General features: G+C 52.1%; 2 protein-coding genes across 6 annotated transcripts in view; one reads left to right on the top strand and one right to left on the bottom strand.

Annotated features, from left to right (window-relative positions):
- The window catches only part of NUMB (NUMB endocytic adaptor protein), a gene marked incomplete at its 5' end in the record, with an annotated part of 117,189 nt that extends 107,342 nt beyond the window's left edge, over nt 1-9,847 (top strand). Inside the window, 4 exon segments of the mRNA NM_001101951.1 lie at nt 333-537; nt 2,460-2,753; nt 4,327-4,476; nt 8,231-9,847. Coding sequence (NP_001095421.1) covers nt 333-537; nt 2,460-2,753; nt 4,327-4,476; nt 8,231-8,946 — 1,365 coding nt within the window. The 3' untranslated portion in view covers nt 8,947-9,847.
- The window catches only part of PAPLN (papilin, proteoglycan like sulfated glycoprotein), a 37,804-nt gene continuing 25,721 nt past the window's right edge, over nt 9,518-21,600 (bottom strand). For 3 of the 5 annotated variants that reach the window (XM_024998132.2, XM_024998129.2, XM_024998130.2), the window contains 11 exons: nt 20,834-20,954; nt 20,371-20,509; nt 18,933-19,395; nt 17,831-17,968; nt 17,565-17,689; nt 17,160-17,295; nt 16,482-16,619; nt 15,686-15,813; nt 15,471-15,579; nt 14,547-14,713; nt 9,518-12,128 (listed from right to left, as the gene is read on the bottom strand). In XM_024998132.2, the coding sequence (XP_024853900.1) occupies nt 11,944-12,128; nt 14,547-14,713; nt 15,471-15,579; nt 15,686-15,813; nt 16,482-16,619; nt 17,160-17,295; nt 17,565-17,689; nt 17,831-17,968; nt 18,933-19,395; nt 20,371-20,509; nt 20,834-20,954 (1,849 nt within the window). In that variant the 3' untranslated portion in view covers nt 9,518-11,943. Of the gene's footprint in view, nt 12,129-14,546; nt 14,714-14,883; nt 14,947-15,470; nt 15,580-15,685; nt 15,814-16,481; nt 16,620-17,159; nt 17,325-17,564; nt 17,690-17,830; nt 17,969-18,932; nt 19,396-20,370; nt 20,510-20,833; nt 20,955-21,600 lie in introns of those variants that run through there. The other 2 variants (XM_024998133.2, XM_059890932.1) reach the window with 2 other exon arrangements.

The following is a 21,600-nucleotide window of genomic DNA, read 5'->3' as shown; positions in this document are numbered from 1 at the left end:
TGGAACTTTGAGCAGTGTCTTCTCAGCTGATGGCCAGAGCCGACACAAGTGACAGAGGAACCTATGACTAATAAGAAAGTGTTGGTGGCTGCTGACAGGGCCCAGGCTACCAATGGCCACTTTACCCGGTGCCTACTGCAGTAGAGGGTCATAGCATGATGTAAGGTATTATTCATTTAGATTAATTTGGCGTATTAATACACTAAAATCTAATAAGCTGGAGTTACTAACATTTTGCCTGTGTGAAAACAGACTTATTTGTGGTCCAGCTAATTTGTAGTTGTTGACACCATAACTGTAAAAACGTTTTTTAAACATTCTGTTATGTACAGGGTGAAAGACTGAGCCATGCTGTAGGCTGTGCCTTTGCAGCCTGTTTAGAACGTAAGCAGAAGCGGGAGAAGGAATGTGGAGTGACTGCTACTTTCGATGCCAGTCGAACCACTTTCACGAGAGAAGGATCATTCCGTGTTACCACAGCCACTGAGCAAGCAGAAAGAGAGGAGATTATGAAACAAATCCAAGATGCCAAGAAAGGTACAATTTGTTCTACTACAATGTATGTTTATTTAAAACAGCTTTTCCCAACAGGTTAATATTTGGAAGCTGTCAGGGGCATAGAGAACTCAGCAACATATGAAGACCTTAAGAACAAAGCTGAAAATCTAAACAGAGTGGCTTCAAAGTATTGACTCTGTCCATTAATTTTAACTACCTGGGGAAGCTGAGAGTGCAGTTGAACAAGTTGCAAAGACATTTAAAAGCAAAATTGGGAAAACCTGTATCCTGGAACAGATTTTTTTTTTTTTTTTTTTTTTTAATTCTGATGCATCTGATCTCTATGAAAAGCAAATCCTATCAAGGACCTACATCTTGAAGGAAGTGCAAGTCCCAGGTTTAGGCTGCAAAGGACCCACAGATGGTGATACCAGGTGGAAATGCAGGCAGAGACATCTCAGTGATACTCTATTAGCTTATGACTGTTTAGTACTTTCATGAAAAAAGGCCACAGATTTTTGAGAAGCTGGCCCCTCACTATTTTCCCATAACCCCATTAACTTTAGTGTGTGGTTTTGCAGAATGTGAGTTTCTTTAAGGTACACTTGGCAGCATAGCAAAAATGCCTGTCCAAATATTCAAGTCACTCAGGAGGCTGTTGTCTGAAGTTGAGGCCAGTGTATTTTAGAACTGAGTGATAGGGCTTAGGGAAAAAATGCTTTGCATTCTTGTGTATAACTTGGGCTGAAACCCAAAACAAGGAGTATTTTTAAATTAAAAAGTTTGGTTTAAATATACATTAATATAATTTTGCTAATTTTTTACTATATTCTTTTAATTCTAAACCTGCCATTTTAGGTAACATCAGCTTCCCAGGTGGCACTAGTGGTAAAGAACCCGCCTCCCAAAGCAGGAGCTTTAAGAGACTTGGGTTCAATCTCTGGGTCTGGAAGATCCCCTGGAGGAGGGCATGGCAACCCACTCCAGTATTCTTGCCTGGAGAATCCCATGGACAGAAGAGCTCGGCGGGCTACAGTCCATGGGGTCACAAAGAGTCGGACATGACTGAAGCGACTTAGCACGCACTCATTAATCTAATACCCAAACAGCTTTTAATTTTTAAGCCAAAAAAAGAATATATGTTTTTATTTGAAATTAAAGTATTGATTATGATTTTTTCATTTCTTATCAACATTTGTGCCAGGATACCAAAGAATTAAAAAAACACAGTGCTATTTTAATTAGACAAATGAATGTGTATAGCTGTTATTTAATGTGCTTCAGTGATTTTCAGACTGGAAGCATATTCTTTGATACCACCAAATAATACTTTTTGCTACTACAGCAACTGCCAAAATGCTTGAGTCCTAGCATCTGCAGAGGATTGTGGGGAGTGAGGGGGAAGTAGAGATTGACCACAATGAGAGTGTGTTACAGCAGGTATTCACATGGAAACAGTCTTGTATTTGTTTGCTCCAATTTAAAATTTACTTTTGTATGCTTTTATTCAAGAGAGCCTGTTGTCCATGCCTGCTTTATGACTTAACATCTAATCAAACTTAAGTTTGTTTAGACCCTTCTGACTCTGCCACTTCTAAAGTCCTCTGTACCCCCCACCGGCCAGAAAGCAAGCAGACATTGCAAACAGTGCACCATTGTTCTTTAAAAGACCTTACATTAAGAGTTCATAGTTTTGTTTTTTTTGTTTTGTTTAGTTTTGTTCAGTGTTTTAATTACTACATGGGAATAGTAGATATACCATGAGACATGTAGTAGATTATTAAACCTTTTATTTATCTGAAAAACAGGAGATCTGAGCCCTGCTTCTAACCTGTCTTTTGAGATACATAGGGAAGTAGATGGGTAAAATGACCTAGGAGGTTTTTGGGGTTCCTCAGTGGTGTGAGCTCAAATCATTTGAAGACATTGCCCTAAGGTCCTCATTCTCCTACTTTCTTGAGCTGATACAGATAAGACAGCTGTTGGTTCGTCAGTGGCCCCTGGCAACATTGCCACCTCCCCATCCTCTCCCACCTCTCCCACTCTGGATGCCACTGCCTCTCTGGAGATGAACAATCCTCACGCCATCCCACGCCGGCATGCACCAATTGAACAGCTTGCTCGCCAAGGCTCTTTCCGAGGATTTCCTGCTCTTAGCCAGAAGATGTCACCCTTTAAACGCCAACTGTCCCTGCGCATCAATGAGTTGCCCTCCACTATGCAGAGGAAGACTGATTTCCCCATAAAACACACAGGTAACACGGCATCCCCAACTTCAGGTACTGAAGTGTCACGTCACCTCCAGTGGAGTCCCTGATCCCATCAAACTATCTACCCCTCTTCTGAGGCTGTTTGGTGGCTGTGTATATCTTGTATCATTTCCCATTGGCAGAAAATGGAGGTTCATGGAGAGAGATGGGAGTTGTTCATTTCTTTTCAGCAATAGGTTAACAGAGCCATGATGGGAATTCCTAGTCCGAGTTACACGGTTTGTGATTTGTCCTGATGAAAGTGTACCTGCTTTCAGACATCAAGGGTCTCAAGTTTCCCTTCTTATTCTGCCATTTGGGACCCAGCACGGAATTAATTTAAAAGGCTTTGGAAACACATCCAGTTAAATAGCACCACTGTCAGATGTACCAGAAGAAATAGATAAGTTCTCTTTGTCCTTGTGGCTGGTTGGCTCCCTAGGGAGGAAACTCTAAACGGGTCTCCTGTATAAATCTAAGATCTGTTGTTCATCAGAGACAGTGGGATTGCTCACACATACTCATTACCTTTCAGAGCTGTCACACAGGCCTTTGTGTGGCCTCTGTACAGCTGAGCCAACCCCACTAGCTCTATCCTCATCATAAGATCCGGAGCTAAAGTGTCAGATCCGGTCAGTGCTTTTATTGGGCCCTATTTTACTTTGCTCTCAGACATGTTGAGCCAGTGCTATAACAGAATCTGAGGAAGCTGTGTCTCAGTAGGGCACTGTCACTGCTGGTGGCACAAAAGCACAGAGATTTAAGTTCTTTGATGGATAAAACTCGACCTAAAGAACAGTTAAACTAGATCATTACTGAGGGTCTTACCCACCTCTCAACTCCTATAAAAACCAAAACTCCAGATGCTTCAAGTACCTCATTTTCAATTTCCCTCTGGAGCAGGCGGGAAACAAAACCATTATTCTCTTTTCACATTTGAGCAGACAGAGCTTCAACACATATAATTAGCTTCCTCCGTGACACAGAAGTATTCCAGAGTCAATATTAAGAACAAAGCCTCTAGAGTCCTAGACCTCAGTTCACGTTTTCATGTTAACACTTTGGAGAAAAATGACAGTGATCACACTGTCGTAGTTTATGACAGAGAAAAGGACTGAGTGCCCACTGGTGCCCCTGACTTTAACCCATTTTTCTCAAAAGAGTCACTGGGGGCCTCTAGAACTTAACTCACATCACCAGCTTGGGACCTGGTTGGAAGACAAACAGGTTGCATGTGTCTTCTAGAAAAATCTCACTGGCAACAAAAGTCTTGGCACAAAAAGAGAACAGCGTGTTTTCAACAGTGTCACACAGGAGAGGAAATACAGAAATCTGGGGATTTGCAAGGGAGGAAGGTAGACCTTACTGCAGGAATTGTTAGCATTCTGTACCTTCTCATGTAAAAAGCCAGTGAATAGTGGTAAGTTTCTTGAAGTTGCTTTTATAGCCCCACCTGACAGTTGAGTCTTTTTCTTCCACAAATAACAGAGGCAGTGTAAAATGCCATCTCACGTGACACCATTCTGTTCCAGACTTGTTCCGTTTTTCTGTCTGGAGCCATCTTCTGTCTGTCTTACAGTGCCAGAGGTAGACGGCGAAGCAGAGAGCATCAGCTCCCTGTGCTCACAGATCACCAGTGCCTTCAGCACACCCTCTGAGGATCCCTTCTCATCCGCCCCAATGACCAAACCAGTGACGGTGGTGGCACCACAGTCTCCCGCCTTTCAAGGTTGGTGCTCACTTAGCCTGCGATTTTCTTTGAAACTAATACTTTCACGACACTGATCGCTAGTGTAAGTTGGCATCCTGAGCTTCCCAAGACCTGGTCAGACCCACTGCGTTTCCCTGTTTGATACTGACTCAGGTTCGTTACATTTCCCTGTGCGACAGTGTCTTTGTGCTTTGTTCCCTCCTGTTTCCTGAGATTGTCTGCATTTTGCATGTGCCTGCCCTCCTTTCACTCCATCCTGTCAGGAGCATCAGTAGTCCCAACCCACTGCTTTATTTGCTACTTAACTGTTAAGAGACAAAGCACCCAACCAGTTCTCCAGAAACAGCAGTCATCAGAGTTGGTTCTAGCTTCATGCTTTCTTTACCACAGTAAAGAAAGCTGGGGTGATTTTGCCCCCTTGGGAAAAATTTAGCATCCATTGTCTGGAGATGTTTGGGTTTTGTGGTGTGGCAGGGGGTGGTTACTACTGACATCCCAGTGGAGGCCAGGGAGGCCCGTAAACATCCTTCCATGTACACAGTAGCCATCTCACAACAGAGAACAGTCAGGCCCAAAATAACAATGGTGCCAAGACTGGACTCACCTAGTCTTTGCCCTTTCACAAGAGTCCCATAAAGAAAAAGGCACTTCTCTTGGCTCTTCAGTTCATTTCATCTTCTATAACAAGTATCCTAAAACTAGTCTTTGTAGCATTGAAGAATTAGTAAAAGTTGTTTTCAGAGATACTGAATTAATAGTATTGACTCAAAAATCACTGCAGATGGTGACTGCAGCCATGAAATTAAAAGATGCTTACTCCTTGGAAGGAAAGTTATGACCAACCTAGATAGCATATTCAAAAGCAGAGACATTACTTTGCCAACAAAGGTCCACCTAGTCAAGGCTATGGTTTTTCTAGTGGTCTTGTATGGACGTGAGAGTTGGACTGTGAAGAAAGCTGAGCACCGAAGAATTGATGCTTTTGAACTGTGGTGTTGGAGAAGACTCTTGAGAGTCCCTTGGACTGCAAGGAAGTCCACAGTCCATCCTAAAGGAGATCAGTCCTGGGTGTTCATTGGAAGGATTGATGCTAAAGCTGAAACTCGAATACTTTGGCCACCTCATGCGAAGAGTTGACTCATTCGAAAAGACTCTGATGCTGGGAGGGATTGGGGGCAGGAGGACAAGGGGACGACAGAGGATGAGATGGCTGGATGGCATCACTGACTCGATGGACATGAGTTTGAGTGAACTCCGGGAGTTGGTGATGGACAGGGAGGCCTGGCGTGCTGCGATTCATGGGGTCGCAAGGAGTCAGACACGACTGAGCGACTGAACTGACTGACTCAAAGGTCAACAAAGAGCCTATATAACTTAAATTACAGATGTTAGAATTTGAGCTTATATAATTGATCTTTCTTCATTTCTTTTGGGAGAGAGCTCAGAAGAAGTTTTGCTGTGCAGACTTTTTTTGCCTGCACCTGTTGAAAAGCTGTAACATGCTTGTCCTCTAGGAGGGAGTCTCTTTAAAAACAAAACAAAACCTTAATATTCATATGCATCAGGTGGCTTTTCATTTCATCTAACAGATATTTATACTGCCAACAGTAATAGGTACTATTTATGGGGCACTTAGCAGCATGTCTGCCATGTACATCATGGTAAGGACTCATGCATTTTCCTCATCTCATTTAATCCTCACAATAGTCCTTTGAGATAGGCATCACAGATAAGGAAAATTAGGCTCAGAAAGATTAAGTAAATTGCCCAAATCACACAGCCAGGATGTAAACCCAAGTCTTTCTGAATATAGTTCCTGTTACATTCAGCTGACTTTGTGCCTATTTACAGGGTAGTGGGTATACAAAACTATAAATAGAATATAGTCCTTTTCCTGCCTTTAGAGGACTCGCAGTTTTTGGATAAGCTAGTCTTTTAGGCAAGCCCTGGGTCAATAGCACCAATGCCATAAGCATAGTTGCCAAGTTCTAAAGAGAGAATGATTATGGTGTAAGGCAGAAGGTGCCTGTTTGTCTGCTCTATACCAAGTATAGAGAGCTGGGCGAAGGAGTAGAAGCTGATGGGATAGCCATTTGGAGTAAAGGAGCAAGGACTGGATTTTATTAAAGGGAGACAAGAAAAAACAGTAAGTGCCTTGACATTACAAACATTACTGAAGGGGAAAAATCTTGTAAAAAGATTAAATTAATTCTGTAGCAAATTATAAATTAAGCAAATGAAAACACATACCAAGTTTGATTTCTTAACTGTAATATGGGGTTTTTGAGAGAATTTATTGAGATGATCAGAGAAGGCAATGGCAACCCACTCCAGTACTCTTGCCTGGAAAATCCCATGGATGGAGTAGCTTGAGATGATGCGCACTAAAGCACTATTAGAGTAGTGCCTCACACATAATAAGGATGATTGTATTAACCATTGTTGGCATAATCTGATCTTTTGAAATTGTGATAGATGATACTTTATCATTATGCCAAAGGCTAAGCTATGTCTAGAATAGATTTTTGCTACTTGTAATACAAAGCAGTTCTTTTTAACTTAATTTGAAATTGTTTTTTAGTCTTTATTACCTCTTTCCCCATAAACATGTTTTTCTAAAAGTCATTTAACTTTATCAGTACACCCATTTTAATTACAGCCTCTGATTCCGTCTTTGCCAGAACGTTTGTGTATTCATTGCAGATGGCATGGTTATCCCACACCAACTTTTCTGTCTTATCTTTCCACCAGTATTGCATATTGGCCTGACTGACCCAGCTCCAAGGGGTCACCTGTACACCCTGCATGAATTAACTCCATCAATGTTGTCTGCTCCCATTGTAGCTAATGGCACTGACTCAGCCTTCCATGTGCTTGCTGCTAAGCCAGCCCCTACTGCTCTAGCACCCGTAGCAATGCCTGTGCGTGAAACCAACCCTTGGGCCTATGCCCCTGATGCTGCTAACAAGGGAATTGCAGCCACACATTCGGGTAAGGTGACCACACATGGTGGTGAGGATTCTGGGATCAGATAAGTGACCTTGGTGTGAAAATCAGCCATTTACCTTAGTGGGAACCAGGAAGGAGTCCTTTTAGGAAAAGTGGGATCCCTTTTGGAAATAAACTATTAAGGAAGAATGGTGTCAGAGAGGAGCTCTTAGAGGTAAGATTGATAGTTCTTAGGACCCTAGAGCTACCCACAGAGCTTTCATAAGACACAGATCCCCAGGCCCTCCCTCGCAAGAGCCTGTGTCTGGATCTAGATCTGTGGATATGCCTGCCTCCTACAACAGCAGGCCTACAAAAAAGGCTACAAAAAGGCAGTTCACCAGGAAGACATGTGTCTGAAAGGCCCGCAGCAAGTCCCTGGTTATTTTCTTCTCATTCTGTTAGAGCAGAAGGTGAATCACCTCAGCTCTTTAGAGTGTGTGCAAGCTGGTTTCTGGACCATAGATGAGCCACAGCAGTGGGGCCAGGGTTCTGATGCCAGCCAGCAGCTTCAGTTTTGTGCAGTTGAGCCATCTCTGGCAGCTTCCCGACACGGCTGAGGTAGACCACAGACACACGGCTGAGGTCTCCTGGGTTCTCCCTGTCCTGCCAGGAAACCTCCTCAGCTGGTAATAGACTTTCCTCCCACCTACCAAAACCACAGACTATCCCCCTGGGGGGGCTTGTTCCACATTACGATCATTCAAATAACCGAGATTATCAGGTGAAGAAAAAAGCCCCTGAAGATCCTGATTCTTCCCTCTCTTCCTCTTGTTGCTTCCAGGGACCGAGTGGGGTCAGTCTTCCGGTGCTGTCTCTCCAGGTCTCTTCCAGGCTGGTCACAGACGCACTCCCTCCGAGGCCGACCGCTGGTTGGAGGAGGTGTCCAAGAGCGTCCGGGCTCAGCAGCCCCAGGCCTCAGCTGCCCCTCTGCAGCCGGTTCTCCAGCCACCCCCACCCACTGCCATCTCCCAGCCAGTGCCACCTTTCCAAGGAAATGCATTCCTCACCTCTCAGCCCGTGCCAGTGGGCGTGGTCCCACCCTTGCAGCCAGCCTTTGTCGCTGCCCAGTCCTATCCTGTGGCTAACGGGATGACCTATCCAGCCTCTAACGTGCCCGTGGTGGGCATCACTCCCTCCCAGATGGTCGCCAACGTGTTTGGCACCGCAGGCCACCCACAGGCTGCCCAGCCCCATCAGTCTCCCAGCCTGGTCAAGCAGCAGACATTCCCACAGTACGAGACAAGCAGTGCTACTGCCAGTCCCTTCTTTAAGCCTCCTGCTCAGCACCTCAACGGTTCTGCAGCTCTCAATGGCGTAGACGACAGCAGGTTGGCCTCAGGAGACAAGCAGACTGAGGCTCCTGCAGGCACCTGCACGGTGGATCCCTTCGAGGCCCAGTGGGCAGCCTTGGAAAGCAAGTCCAAGCAGCGTACTAACCCCTCCCCCACCAATCCTTTCTCCAGTGATTTACAGAAGACTTTTGAAATTGAACTTTAAGCAGTCCTTATGGCTTACATATTTTGTCTGTACTTAGGCCCGGGCAGGGGGGGTGGAGGTCAGAGGAGCAAAGGGGACTTTGCATTCCCAACCAATATGCTTTTCACTAATCCCAAAGGTCCCCAAGGGCATGTCCAGGCATAGCATGTGGATGGGGGTGACTGAGAAAGTGGAGAGACCCATTCCTAGGGAAGAGCTGTTTTGCAGCTAGACTAAGAGAGTCAAGGAGCTGTCATCCTCTGCCCCGCCTCCCTCAGCCACTTACCAGTCTCTGGCAACAGAGAGGCAGAAGTATCTGAACAGGAATCTGTATTCAAAGCACATTTACTGGAATATACAACACAACGGGAAGCGAAACGATCTCCCTTAGTTTTTCAGGCCTTTCATCTACCTGCTCTCAGCACTGGCCTTCTTAAAGATCAAGAACAGGGTGGCCTGTGCCGGGACTTGGGACGAGAGGCAGGCTGTGCTGCTGGAATTCCCAGCAGGGCCATCAGGAGCTGCCCAGCAGAGCTGTATCTTAGGGGTAAAGTTGAGCTTCCATTTTGAGTAAGAATAAATATTATAAATATATATCAAAAAGCCAAAATCTTTATTTTTATGCATTTAGAATATTTTAAATAGTTCTCACTATTAAAAAGTTGTATGAGTTGTAAGTAATCTTGCCAAAGGTAAAAGGGTTAGCTGTAAGAAAATGTACATAAGATTGATTTATCATTGATGCCTATTGAAGTAAAAGAGAGGAAGGGCTGGAAGTTGCAGGTGGGATCCCTAGCTCACTTGGTATCATTTACTGTAAGTAGCACACTGCAACAACAATCACGCTTATGACCAGTACCGTCAGCTAGGTAGTAGTTTTAAATAAAGAGCAAGCAGTATTGTCCTGGTTTTACACCTGTAATGAAAAATTCTAATGTCATTATTTTAATGGGTTCAATCTAAATAGAGAATGTCTTTTCTTTTCTATACTGCTGCAGTTTCCTTATGTTAATCCTTTAACACTAAGGTGACAATGATGTAATCATATCCATGAGACGGGAACGCAGGTTACCGTGTTGGTTTGTCATGTAGGTCTTGGTGGGTTTTGTTTTGTCCTTTTAAGTTTTGTTCCGAGTTTTGTGGGGATGGAGGGCCCAGTCTTGTTAGGACTGCGTGTGTGTGTTATGTGTGCGTGCGTGCGTGCATCCCTCCCTCTTGTGGTGAGCCGAACATCCTGTTTTCAGTTGTAGCCACTTGACCTCTGGTAACCACGTAAGATCCCATCTCATTTTTACTTTCGAATGTTGGCCTTACAATCAGATGTAAGTTATATATATATTTGTACTGATGAGAATTTACAGTCTGCTTTAACAAAAATAAATGTTCGTGGTAGAAGCTTTTGCCATGAAGAGCTGTTCTTTGCGCTTTTCTCTATTAGCGAATGAGTTTTAGTTCCTTGTGGTCTTGTCCTCTCTGCATTCTACTGCTGCCGCAGATCTCTAGTTTGATGGCTAGAAAAATCTTTCACTGGGGCTAGTATTCTCTTAAAGTTCCTATCTGTATTCATACTCGAGCCTCCGGTCGTTCCTAAGCACATCTCTGATGTCAGATTCTTGCTGCTCCAAGTGCAGACTTGAACCTGGCAGTTGTGTAGAGACACAGAACTTCTGCCCTAGCCCAGACCTAGTTGTCAGAATTTGCATTTTAACAAGACTCACATTCTGAGAATTTGGGCTACAGCAGTGACTCTGAACCGTGGATATATATGAGAGTCATCTGGGAGCTTTTAAAAATCCTCATATCCAGCCCATACTCCAGACCAATTAAAATCTCCGGGCAGTAGACCCCCATCTTCATTTCTTGAAAAAGCTCCCAGTGTGAGAACCACTGGTCTAGACTGAGTTTTACTCTCACCATACCCCACCGCTCTGTGACTGGTTCCAAGGGCTAGCTAAGGTCTGGAGTATGCCACCAATTTGACAAATAGTGATTTAACTAGAGAACAGTGGAGTCCAAGAAAGTAGTCCTTACCTTCCAATTTCTATAGCCAAACCAGCCATGGTACACGGAAGGGGATGCACCTCAATGGTTTTTAAAACTGGAAAGAAAAAAAGACCTCTGTCCTGGCCCATGTTTCTGTTGCTGAATGAGAGGTAGACCAAGAAGTATCACTCAACCATGAAGCAATTGTTTCTTTTCCAGCTAGAGTGTTGGTAATAGAAATCACCTGTCCCGGTAATGCTGGTTTTTCCTGTGCCCCAGAAAGACCTCTGTTACTAGGCCCAGCCCGTCCTCTGGGGGATTGGGAGAAGGTTAAAGTGGAAAGGGACGTGGAAGCTCATTGAAACCAGGCCTCTTGTCTTAGCATCAAGGCCTTAAGAGGCTGAGAGGAAGAATGACCTAACTCTGAAACCACTTCCCTTTTCCCTTTCTTAACGTCGCCCTCCCTTCCACTGGTCCCCCTATCCTGTTGGTACTGTGTTTTACAATAGCCTGGTTTTTAGTTTTCATTATCTCCCACTTTGCTGAGGGCTTTCACCAACTTTGTGCTACTATAGCAACCAGCTAAAGCTGGTCGCTATATTCCCTAGGAAGGGCTAGAGAGACTGGAGCGATGAACCATATCTGGACCCCAGATGAGACCTAGTTCTAGCAAAGAATGTTTCCCTAACATACACACCAGGAGTTAGTTACCTTCCCCAATCAGATCGGACACACCTCCCCACCCAGCTTTCAGCAAAGTGAGAACCCTGGTAGCTGGCTTTAAGAACACAGTGAGCTGATCCTGTATAACAAATTATAGAGAGAAACTGTCAAGTGAAAGATGTCCTTATTGCAAACAAGTGGCCGCTTCTTGACATCCCAGCAGGCACCGGTGAAGCCAGAGAAGCCGACACCGCTGGGACCGCTGCTGCTGGCACTCCACGGCAGGGGGCGGCTCTGACCAGGCCAGTGTCTGCGGAGGAGAACTCCCTCCTCAGCCAGAGAGGGGAGACCGAGAGCCTTCTCCTCCCAGTGCTATGAGCTGTGTCCCTGCTGCCAGACGGGCTGCGCGGGCGGCTGGACACGGGAGCAGCTGGCACAGCAAAAGCTGGAGTAGTACTCGTTGCCGCAGAGCCGGGCCTGCAGGATCAGGTCACAGTTGGCCAGCTCCGGCTGGTCGACACAGTCCCTGCTGGGGTCCCGGGGCTGGGTGGCCAGCACTGTGAGACACCGGGGGGGAGAGGGTGGTGAGAAAGTTACGTGTGGCTGGAAACTCACCTGCCCTGTCATTTCCCTAAAGGAGAGCAGCGCTGTAACCGCCAGGTTCCCAGAGATGCCGGTCACTGTATCCCGGTAACACCTGTGTGTCCAGCTGAGGGCACACGGTCTGCACTGCCCTGGGCCCCGCTTCGGCATGCAGTGGGCCTCCTGTTATCCTTTTATAGCTCTCCCCAACCCCCACCGCTCGCCCCAGTGCACAGCCCATCGCAGACCCCCAGATATTGACTCTCCAGCTGATTAAACATCTCTGGAAGTTAACCCCCTGCTCTGACTGAGACCTGAAGAGCCGCAGAATATATGGCCGTGGCCTCTGGACAAGGAGAGCGGGGTCAGCCCCAAGCACAGTTTTGAGTTGGCAAGAGCGGTCTGTCTCTCACTGCTGGTTTCCTCCCACTTAAGCGTTCTGTGCCTTCAGTAGCCCCAGCTCAGTCACTTAGCTCCCCAGCTTTCCAGTTCCCACTTCCCCCAGAGACAGCAGAGCCCGTCAGGCCAGTGACGGGAGGACAGGCTATGAGCAGTGGCGCTGATGCGACACTGAGCGCTAAGCGCCGGGCGCCTCCCCTCTGAACCTGCTCGTCACGTCCATAACTTATAAATCACCGTGGGACTTTCATTCTGCTGCTCTGTCTTCGGACTGAAGTCTATTTGTCTAGTTAACCTCCCTTTTCTTTCTGGGAGGGGCTCTCAGGGCTCAGCCTTGGCTTAGGCCTGACAGCAGCTCCCCAAAGTCACCTCACGGGGCTGCAGAAGGCCCCCCTCCACACCTCCCCCCAGATACAACTAGTAGATAACACCTGAGCAGCCGACGGCTTTGTGAAGGCTGGCTCGTCAGTGTAACAAGAGTGCGGACCACCTACATTTACATAAAGGACAAGCTGTTTATGCTTGTTTTTAACAATCGCCACTTTCGTTACCAACTTAATCTCAGCTGTCGTAGCTCCTGGACTCATCACAGGCAGAGGTGAGCAGGTGCTGGGCGTGATGGTGCAGGCTGGGCACCATCGTGGCTCTCCCCTTCCAGCCAGGGGACTTGGGGCAAACAGTTACATAAGCTCTCCGTGTCTGCTCTCTCATTTGGAGTTAATGAGATAGCAACTGAAGCACATAGTAACCATGGCTAAAATAACCAGCACGTAATGGGCATCCCATTCCAAAGAGTGAGCCCCACTCCCCATGTTTTAACCTTACAGTATTTTCTGTTTCTCACCTTAAACCTTTAGGTAAAAAGCTTGAGAGCACTTTGTTGTACAGCAGAAACTAGCACAACATTGCAAAGCAATTATACTCCAATAAAGAAAAAAAGAGAAAGCAAGCTTGCAAGCTGTCCCCAGAGTGGGACCAGCTCAAGGCCCCTCCCCCTTACTAACACTGCAGTTCCAGCATGCCACCAGACCATGAACAGGGCAGTGAGGCAGCCTCAAGCAGTGAAATGCCACAAAAAGCTTAAATGGGTGATGGCAGACACATACAGCTTAACTGACGGAACCAACACAGTTAGAGAGGAAGATAGCTTCTCCTTAAGAAGTGCCCTCCTCCCCCAAAGAAAGTGTCTCAGATTACCAACACTCATCTAACGGGGCAGAAGACAGACAGCCGGACTGAGGCCATAAGTGTGCTGTCCCGGAGGCAGTCCCATCACACCATTTCATCTTGGTGACCATGCATCATTAGGAGCACCACCAAACTTCAGCGTCAATTGAGTTTCTGGTTCTAGTTTGGCTTCCTATGCAGACACATCTCTACCTAGTCACAGACATGCCCATGTGGGGGCCCCCTGACAGCAATCTCTCTCACTTAAATCTGCACTCTGGCCTGTCTCAAGTCTTGTAAGTTTGGTAAGTATGTGGACAAGAGATCTATCTGCTGGGCACGACTGAGGTGAAAAGCGGCCCCTGCAGGATGGTGCCTTCCCCAAGGTACCACCTTCACACACAAACACTCAGCCTGAGCACCCGGTGATGCTGGGCCCTGGCTGGGTTCCAGTCCCTGTCTTCATAAACTGGAAGCCCACCGTCAGTCCTGCTCACTAAGCAACATTTCTACCAGACTGCAACCTCTAACCTGGCCAGTTCCGGGCTCAGCCTGGCAGATAGGAGGCAGCCAGGCCTGACGCCCTGCATGGTCCTGGTGAGGTGCTACGGCCCCGACAGCCGTGACCGTCCAGGCCAACCAGCACAGCTGGGCCCTGGCGGTTCCCTCCCAGGGCTGTTTCGGGCCACGTGACGACTGGCCCGCCCCAAGTCACACAACCAGGAACTGGGAGAGCCCCTCCGACTGCAGAGCCCGTGCCCTCCGCATCCGGCTGCACACGGCCAGCTCCCGAAGACAAGCAGCTGCCTGGGGTGGCCCTTCCTTACCCGGTGGGACCACCTTCACCTCAGTGCTGCGGCTGACGGCCTGGCTTCCACGGTAGGCGCTGCACGTGTAGGAGCCCTCGTCCCTGGCCCGCAGGTTGTGGATCAGCAGCGTGCCGTCCGGGGACTGGTGCACACGGTGGCCGTCGGCCCGCACCGGCAGCCCGTTCCTGGAGGGGAAAGGATGCTGGGAGAACCTCCAGGCCCTGGCGGGTGCTGAGCTGGTTCTCCCAGGGCCGGGGAGGAGGCCGTCTAAGGCTCCCTCCAGAGCCACCCACTGACCCAGACACACTCAGGGCAAACCTCCTCCGAGCCTGGGGGATACTGGGCTATTTCCCACCTGGAGTGTTGGGGGGGCTCAGATTACACCAGGATCCCCAGTGCCTAGCGTCGTCCTGACATACTGCAAGGAGGAAGGGGGCATCAAACTGTTTGCTGAATGAATAAAAGCCCAGCAGACTTGGGGTAAAAGACCACCCAAAGCCCCCAGAGCTGAGTGGAGCCCAGTGTTTCTCAGCCTAGCAGAGCATCCGCCACCCAGGGGACATCTGGCAACACCTGGAGACTTTCTGTGGCCATGACGTGGGAGGGAGTACTACAGGCACCCCGAGGCTGGACACGGCTAAACATCCCCCAATGCACCCCGACAACTAAAACCATCAGCCCAAAACGTCGACAGTGCCGAGCCTGAGAAGCTCTGGTGTGTAGCCCGACCAGCAGAGAAGAGAGTGGTCCTGGTGGGGCTTCCCCATTAAGGGAGGCGGGCGCTGTAGCCCCTTCCCCTGGCACCAGGCCAGGAGCCGGGAGCAGACGTGAGGGGGAGGGGTGCGGGTGGCAGCAACCTTCTGCACAAAGGTGGGCCCCCCGGCCCTGGTTTGGGCTGTGGAGCTCAGGGTGAGGGCCTGAGGGCCAGGGACAGAGCCTCACCTGGACCATCGGATGTTCACGCTTTCTCCTGCCACCACACACAGCAGCCTGGCCGTGTCCCCTTCCGGCACCTCCATTGTGGAGGGCAGCCCTGTGATAGTCAGCTCCCCTGGGCCCAAGGAGGGGGCACTGTCAGCCACGGCATGCCCGCGGTGCCCCTCCTGACCCCAGAGGCCACTGGCCACACGCACCCGCCCACTCAGGCTGCGCCTCACCCAGCACTCGGAGCTGGACCCAGCGCTGGTCCCGGTCATGCCCGTTGAACGCGACACACGTGTAGAAGCCTCCATCCTCCACAGCCACGCGGCTGATGACCAGGGAGCCGTCGGACTGCAGCTGGTGTCTGGGGAGGCCAAGCACAGTCAGGTGGCGCCATCCCAAGGCTCCCAGTGGGTGGGAGAGGGGTCAGGGTCTCCCGTCCCCTGGTGAGAGGCTGAGTGGGCCCTGCCAGTCAGCGGGGTCTGACCACCCTCCAGCTGCTGGCACTCTCGTTTACTTAAGGACGCCTGACTTTAAAACCTGGCAACAAGCAAATCATTGCAAGTTTTCGGATACAAAATAATTCTGGTTTGGGTTTCGAGGTTTTTTTTCCTACACTCGTTTATTAGGCTCGGTCCTAGTTCAGTCACTTAGGAGCTGGGTGGTGTTAAGCTTCTGTGCGTCACACGCGGATAAAACAGCACCACTTTAGCTCTTCTGCACGTCACGTGAAAGAGATTAAGCCTCAGCACAGGGCCCATATATGTTAGCTCTTATGATTACAGCCAGAAGGGTGTCTGCCTCCACTTCCTCCCAACAGGCCGTCACCTGTTGGCTGGCTTCTTACAATTGTCCGCTAGCCACACTCTGGAAAGGCCCAGAGATCCCAGCGTGGTCTGCCCAAGGAGCCCTCCGCCCAGCAACCCCGTCCTTCAAGAGGCCCTGGGGTCGCGCTCAGGTCTGACCAGGGGATGGCATCTGCCCAGACGGGGCGGGGCCGGAGGCAGGACAGGGGAGGGGAGCTGAACAAACCTGGGGGAGGAGAGAGGCTGCCCGTCTCTCTGCCACTCGATAGTCGGGGGCGGGAAGCCCTCAGCACGACAGGTCAGCCGGACCCGCTGGCCCGGCTGGGCGTCCAGCACCCCAGGCTGGCTCCGGTCCAGACGCACCCTGCAGAGCAAGCATCACTCAGCTGTGAGGGGGCTCCTCGCCGCTGTCTCCTCCCGACCATGCCAGGGGACAGGCTCCTCGCCACTGCCTCCTCCCGACCACGCCTGGGGACGGGACCCCTACCCGGCCTCATGGGCCCCTTCTCCCCACAACCCTGACCAGATTCCGCTCTCCAGCCTCAGCTCTTTGTTCTGGTTGGGAGATATCGACAAGTATCTGGGACCCAGGCTCAAATCCAGCTCCGGCTTTCTCACCTCAGCCACCCAGAATTTCTGCGTCCTGCCCACCCTGCACCAGGTCCCTGACGTGGGCCCCTCCAGCCCTCTGCACCCGCTCTGTAAACTCCCTTCTTCAAGGCCGGCTCAGCCCTCTAGCTCCTGAGGCCGGGGGCCAGGACGGGCTCTGCTCCCCAGTGCTCGCAGTGGTGGGCAGGACTCCCCATCCCTGCTTCAGAGGTCGGGCTCCAGGAGCCACATTTGCCCTCCCCTCCCCTCCCAGAGCCCTGAGCAGGCGGCTGGCAAGCAGTGCTGAACACCACACCTGGTCAGGGGCCACGGGTGTGAGGCGGCGGCGGGGCCCCCGCGGCTGGGGTCCCGAGGACTGTGGTCCTGGGCTGGGTCCCTGGTCTCGGGGAAGTGCCTTGGTTCAGCCTCAGAAGGCATGGCCACGTCACCCCCTATTGTGAGGCCAGAAGCAAGGGGTGAGCTGTGGGGAGAAGCGGGTGGAAGAACGGTGCCCGTGAGGCTGGCGGGGGACCGACGAGAAGTGAGGGCCACACGGGGCAAGACGTCCGCCCCAGGCAACCTGCAGCGCCGGGGCCCAGCCGCCAGGATGCCACGGCCCGCTTCCTGCCCTAGTCCCCCAGTGTGGGGGCACCCTGGCTGCGACCCCCACCCTGGGGCCCAGAAGAACCCAAGGGTGGGTTAGGTGGGGTGGGGATGAGACCTGTGACGTGGAGCTGGACCTGCTGAGAGTGACGGTCTGGCCCGGGGCCACCACAGCTGTAGGTGCCCGCGTCCTCCGCTCTCAGGGGGCTGATGACCAGGGAGCCATCGGACTGCAGCTGGTGCCTAAGGGCGGGGAGGGGGCTTGAGCGCTGTGTCCTGAGGCAACAGTGAGCCTGGCTCCCACTGGAGGGGCTGCCCCCTGCTCTCTCACTCTCCCATCCCCGGGAATCGGAGGGGCTGGGCAGGGGAGCGGGCTGCATCCACCTGTCAGAGGAGACGGGCCGCCCGTCTTTCTGCCACCTTGAGTGGGGGTCTGGAGAGCCGTCCTCCGGGCAGAAGAGCCGCACCAACTGCCCCACGGCTGCCTGCACCACAGAGGGCTCTGAGCCCGCCAGAGTGATCCTGGGAAGGTGGGACAGAGAGTCACATGAGGGCCAGCATCAGGGACTATCCCTTCATCAGTGCGTCCCCACAGCAAGCATGGTACCCCGTCATGGGTGTACCAGAGGTACTTCTCATGGAAGCCACTCTCCAGATGTCTGGGGAATCAAGAATCTCCCCTCCCCACCCCCAAAATACCCACAGGCATTGTGCCCTCAACTTGTTCCCGTAAGAGCACAGAACACGGACCTCCCTGGGGGTCCTGTGGCTAGGAAGCGCCTCCCAGTGCAGGAGACACAGGCTCAATCCCTGATCTGAGAAACCCACATGCCAAAGGGGAACTAAGTCCATGAGCCACAGCTACTGAAGCCCGCACGCCCGGAGCCCGTGACCCAGAACCAGAGAGGAAACCCTGCTCACCACAGGGAGAGAAAACCCCGCACAAGCACAGGCAAAAAAAAAATGAGCACAGATTAGGCCCAGGGCCCCAGGACGGACAGCGTGGGAGAGAAGCAGCTGGGCAACCAAACGCATGCCGGATCCCTCGGGAATTCAGTTTTGTTTTTAATCTTCCCAGTTCTCATTAATATGACACAGAGAGTGACGACGACCGGGATCCACACTAAACCTGTGAGATCATATCACCATCTTACAGGTCGAGAAACTGAGGCTCCGGGAAGCTGGATGACTTGCCAGAGGTCATGAAGCTCTGAAGCTTCAACTAGACAGGCCCTGGACCATACCCGCAAGATCTGCTGGAGAATTCAGGCACCACCATCCACCTGAACCTGGGCAAGCCTCATGTCTCCAAAGCCTGAGGTTCCCCACCTGTGGAATGATGGTACCAAAGCCCTCCAGCCGGAAGACTCCAGGTGAAAGGTGGAAGGAGGCCCAGCTGATCTCAGGGTTTTAGCCCTAAAAGGCTCAGCCTCTGGCCTGCCTGCATCCCTATCCCCATCCCACCTGGGGAAGTGGGGGGCCTCACCTGTAGGAGGAGCCACGGGAAGGAGGCGCTGGTCGTCCTGCGTCTCCGCTCAGTCCAGGGGGACTGGGCCCAGTCTCCTGGCCCCAGGGCCCCTCTCCAAAGGCCTGTCTGTGGTCCGTCACCCCCGGCCCAGGCTCTTGGTCTTGCCACCGGAGGCCACCGGAAGGCAAGGGTCCTCTCTGGACCATGGGCCCCGGCCCATGCTGGCTAGCCTCCTGCTGGCCCCCAGGACCGCTGCTGCCACCATCTCCATGGGTGCTCTGGCCAGAGGCCCCCGCCCCGGGCTGGGGTCCCCGGCAGGCACTCACACACTCCTCTTCCGAGGCAAAGTTGTTGGCGTTGCCATGGCAGCCGCCATACCAGAAGCGGTTACACTGGCCCACGGAGGGGACGAAGTACCAGCGGGCAGCCCAGTCGGTGCAGGAGCCGTGGGCGCTGGGCAGCAGGCACCGCACGGGGTACGCTGAGGGGGGCAGGAAGCACGCAGGTCACCGGGACTCAGTAGGGAAGCTGCGAACGCAGCCCGGGACTCAGGAGCGAGGCCCTCCCCAGCTTCAGCGCACATCCACACTACTGCCGGGAGCTTGACTGACTCCAGGGACAGACTCTGCTCACTGCCCCGGGACCCCAGCAGAACCAGCCTGTTCTGCACCCCCAGAGCTGGAGCCCTGCAGAGGATCAGGGCTGTGACCTCCCTGGACGGGCTCCCTCGTGCTCCTCCCCACCCGACCCAGGCCCCCAGCGCACACAGAGCAGCCCCAGGGCCAACCTTTGACGTGCTTCGCGCAGAAGGAATACCCCCAGCCCTGAGCCCCCACAGGCTGCCAAGATGCCCAGGGAGGGGGTCCACCCTTGTTCCTGGGGCCCCTTAGCAGCTCAGAACCTTCTCCAGCCCCCAGCCTAGCCATCCTTCTCCACACTCAGATGTGACCCTCCAGACCCCCCACTTCAAGCCCCCCCACCCAGCTCCCTGCAGACTCTGCCCCCTGGCTTCCGGCATCCCCGGGATGGTCCTTAGCAGCTCCACGTGGGCATGTGCTCCCACCTCATGGTCCTTCCTCCAAGACGCATCTCAGGCAGGGTGGCCACCCCATCCATCCCAGTCTTGACCACCCCCCCACTGCCTCTGGAGGGGGCTGAGCCCCAAGGGGTAGCACAGGTCTTCCTTCTCCATGGACTCCCCACTGACCACGCTCCCGGCTCCCACAGGCAGCCAGGCGGCCACGAGTGCAAACTCAGGGGCGAGGATGACCTGTCGGGCAGAATAATCCAGCACCGTTCTCCAGCCCAGGACCTGGCAGGTGCCAGGAATATTGGTGGGAGAAACAAGTGGTAAGCCAGCCAGGAGGAAGTCGGGGGGCTCTGGGGGGGCGGGGCAGTGAGCAGAGTGGGACGAGAGCCTTCCCACCAATAAGGACGAGGAGGATCAGCCACTCACCAGAGCTGGGCTGGCCCACACAGCCTTCCCCCAGAGGACCTGCCGCAGGGGCCACGTGGTCATAGCAGCAGCCGAACTGGGAGCCCCGGCACTCGCTGGGCTCATTCTGCTGGGCCTGGGGCCGGTGGGCATTGGGGACCTGGGGAGAGAGCCCAGGATTGGGAAGTTAGATGGAGGTCTGGCTCTTGGTAGGAGGACTCCAGGCTGCTGGGGGGAGGATGGCAGGAAGAGAGAGGGACAGAACTATGACCCCATTGAGCAGAACCCCAGTCCTGGAGATCACATCCCGGAGAAGGTCAGACAGGGCCCGTCACGGAAACCTGTGCCTTCAAGAGGACAAGCCAGGCCAGCAAGCTTCAGGGACCTCCCTCCTCAAGGTCAAAGCTGCCACAAGCCCGCGTCACAGCAGCACTGAGCAGGCTTCCGGGCTGGACTCGTGGCCCTGGGGTGAGCAGACACTCACTGTGGAGGCCGCTGCTCTTGATCCTGGCCTGCCCCCGGCGTTGTCGCGTCCGTAAGAGCTCGTGCAGCCCGCCTGATGAGGCCCCTTGGCCGCGGTCACCCCATCAGGGCAGCACCCGAACCTAGAAAGACATCACAGCCCTGACCCCTGCCCCACCAGGGACCCTGAGTGCCAGCACCCCAGGATCCAGGCTCTGAGGCTCCCTGAGCCAGGGGGCTTGATCAGGTGAGGATCCAAGTCGGGACACAGGGGGGCCCTTGCGTGCAGGGCGAACCATGTGGCGAACCCCAGTCTCCGCCACGTCCACTCACCACGTAGGGGCTCCCAGGGAGGGCAACATGCAGACAATAAGCAGAGCTAAACTCTTAATAATCAACAGATCCTCAACTCACACATCCCACCACAAAACCAAGAAGGTGGAAAGTCACCTGAGGTCCCCAGACACCAGGTTCCCAGGGAGGTTTTACAGAATGGAGGCAGCTGGGAGGTGGGGCAGTAGAAGGGGTCAAAGGAGCCCAGGGCTTACTTCCCCTCCACCAACCAGCAGGTGGGAAGGAAGGCAAAGGAAGGAATGTATCGAAGCACCTGTGGGCCAGGCACCACGTGATTTGGTCCATCCTCACAGTGGCCCCAGTCAGTGGCTGTCACTGTTCCCCATTCTCAGCAGAGAAAGCCAGGATCAGAGAGGTTAAGTAACTTGCCCCAAGTCATACAGCTGTGTTGCTGGCTGAGTTGAGACTCACCCCCAAGCTGCTGACTCCAGAATC

The sequence above is a fragment of the Bos taurus genome, chromosome 10 (assembly GCF_002263795.3).
Source record: "Bos taurus isolate L1 Dominette 01449 registration number 42190680 breed Hereford chromosome 10, ARS-UCD2.0, whole genome shotgun sequence".
Classification (NCBI taxonomy): Eukaryota; Metazoa; Chordata; class Mammalia; order Artiodactyla; family Bovidae; genus Bos; species Bos taurus.
Note: the sequence above shows the minus strand (reverse complement) of the source record. Positions and strands in the feature narration are given on the sequence as shown.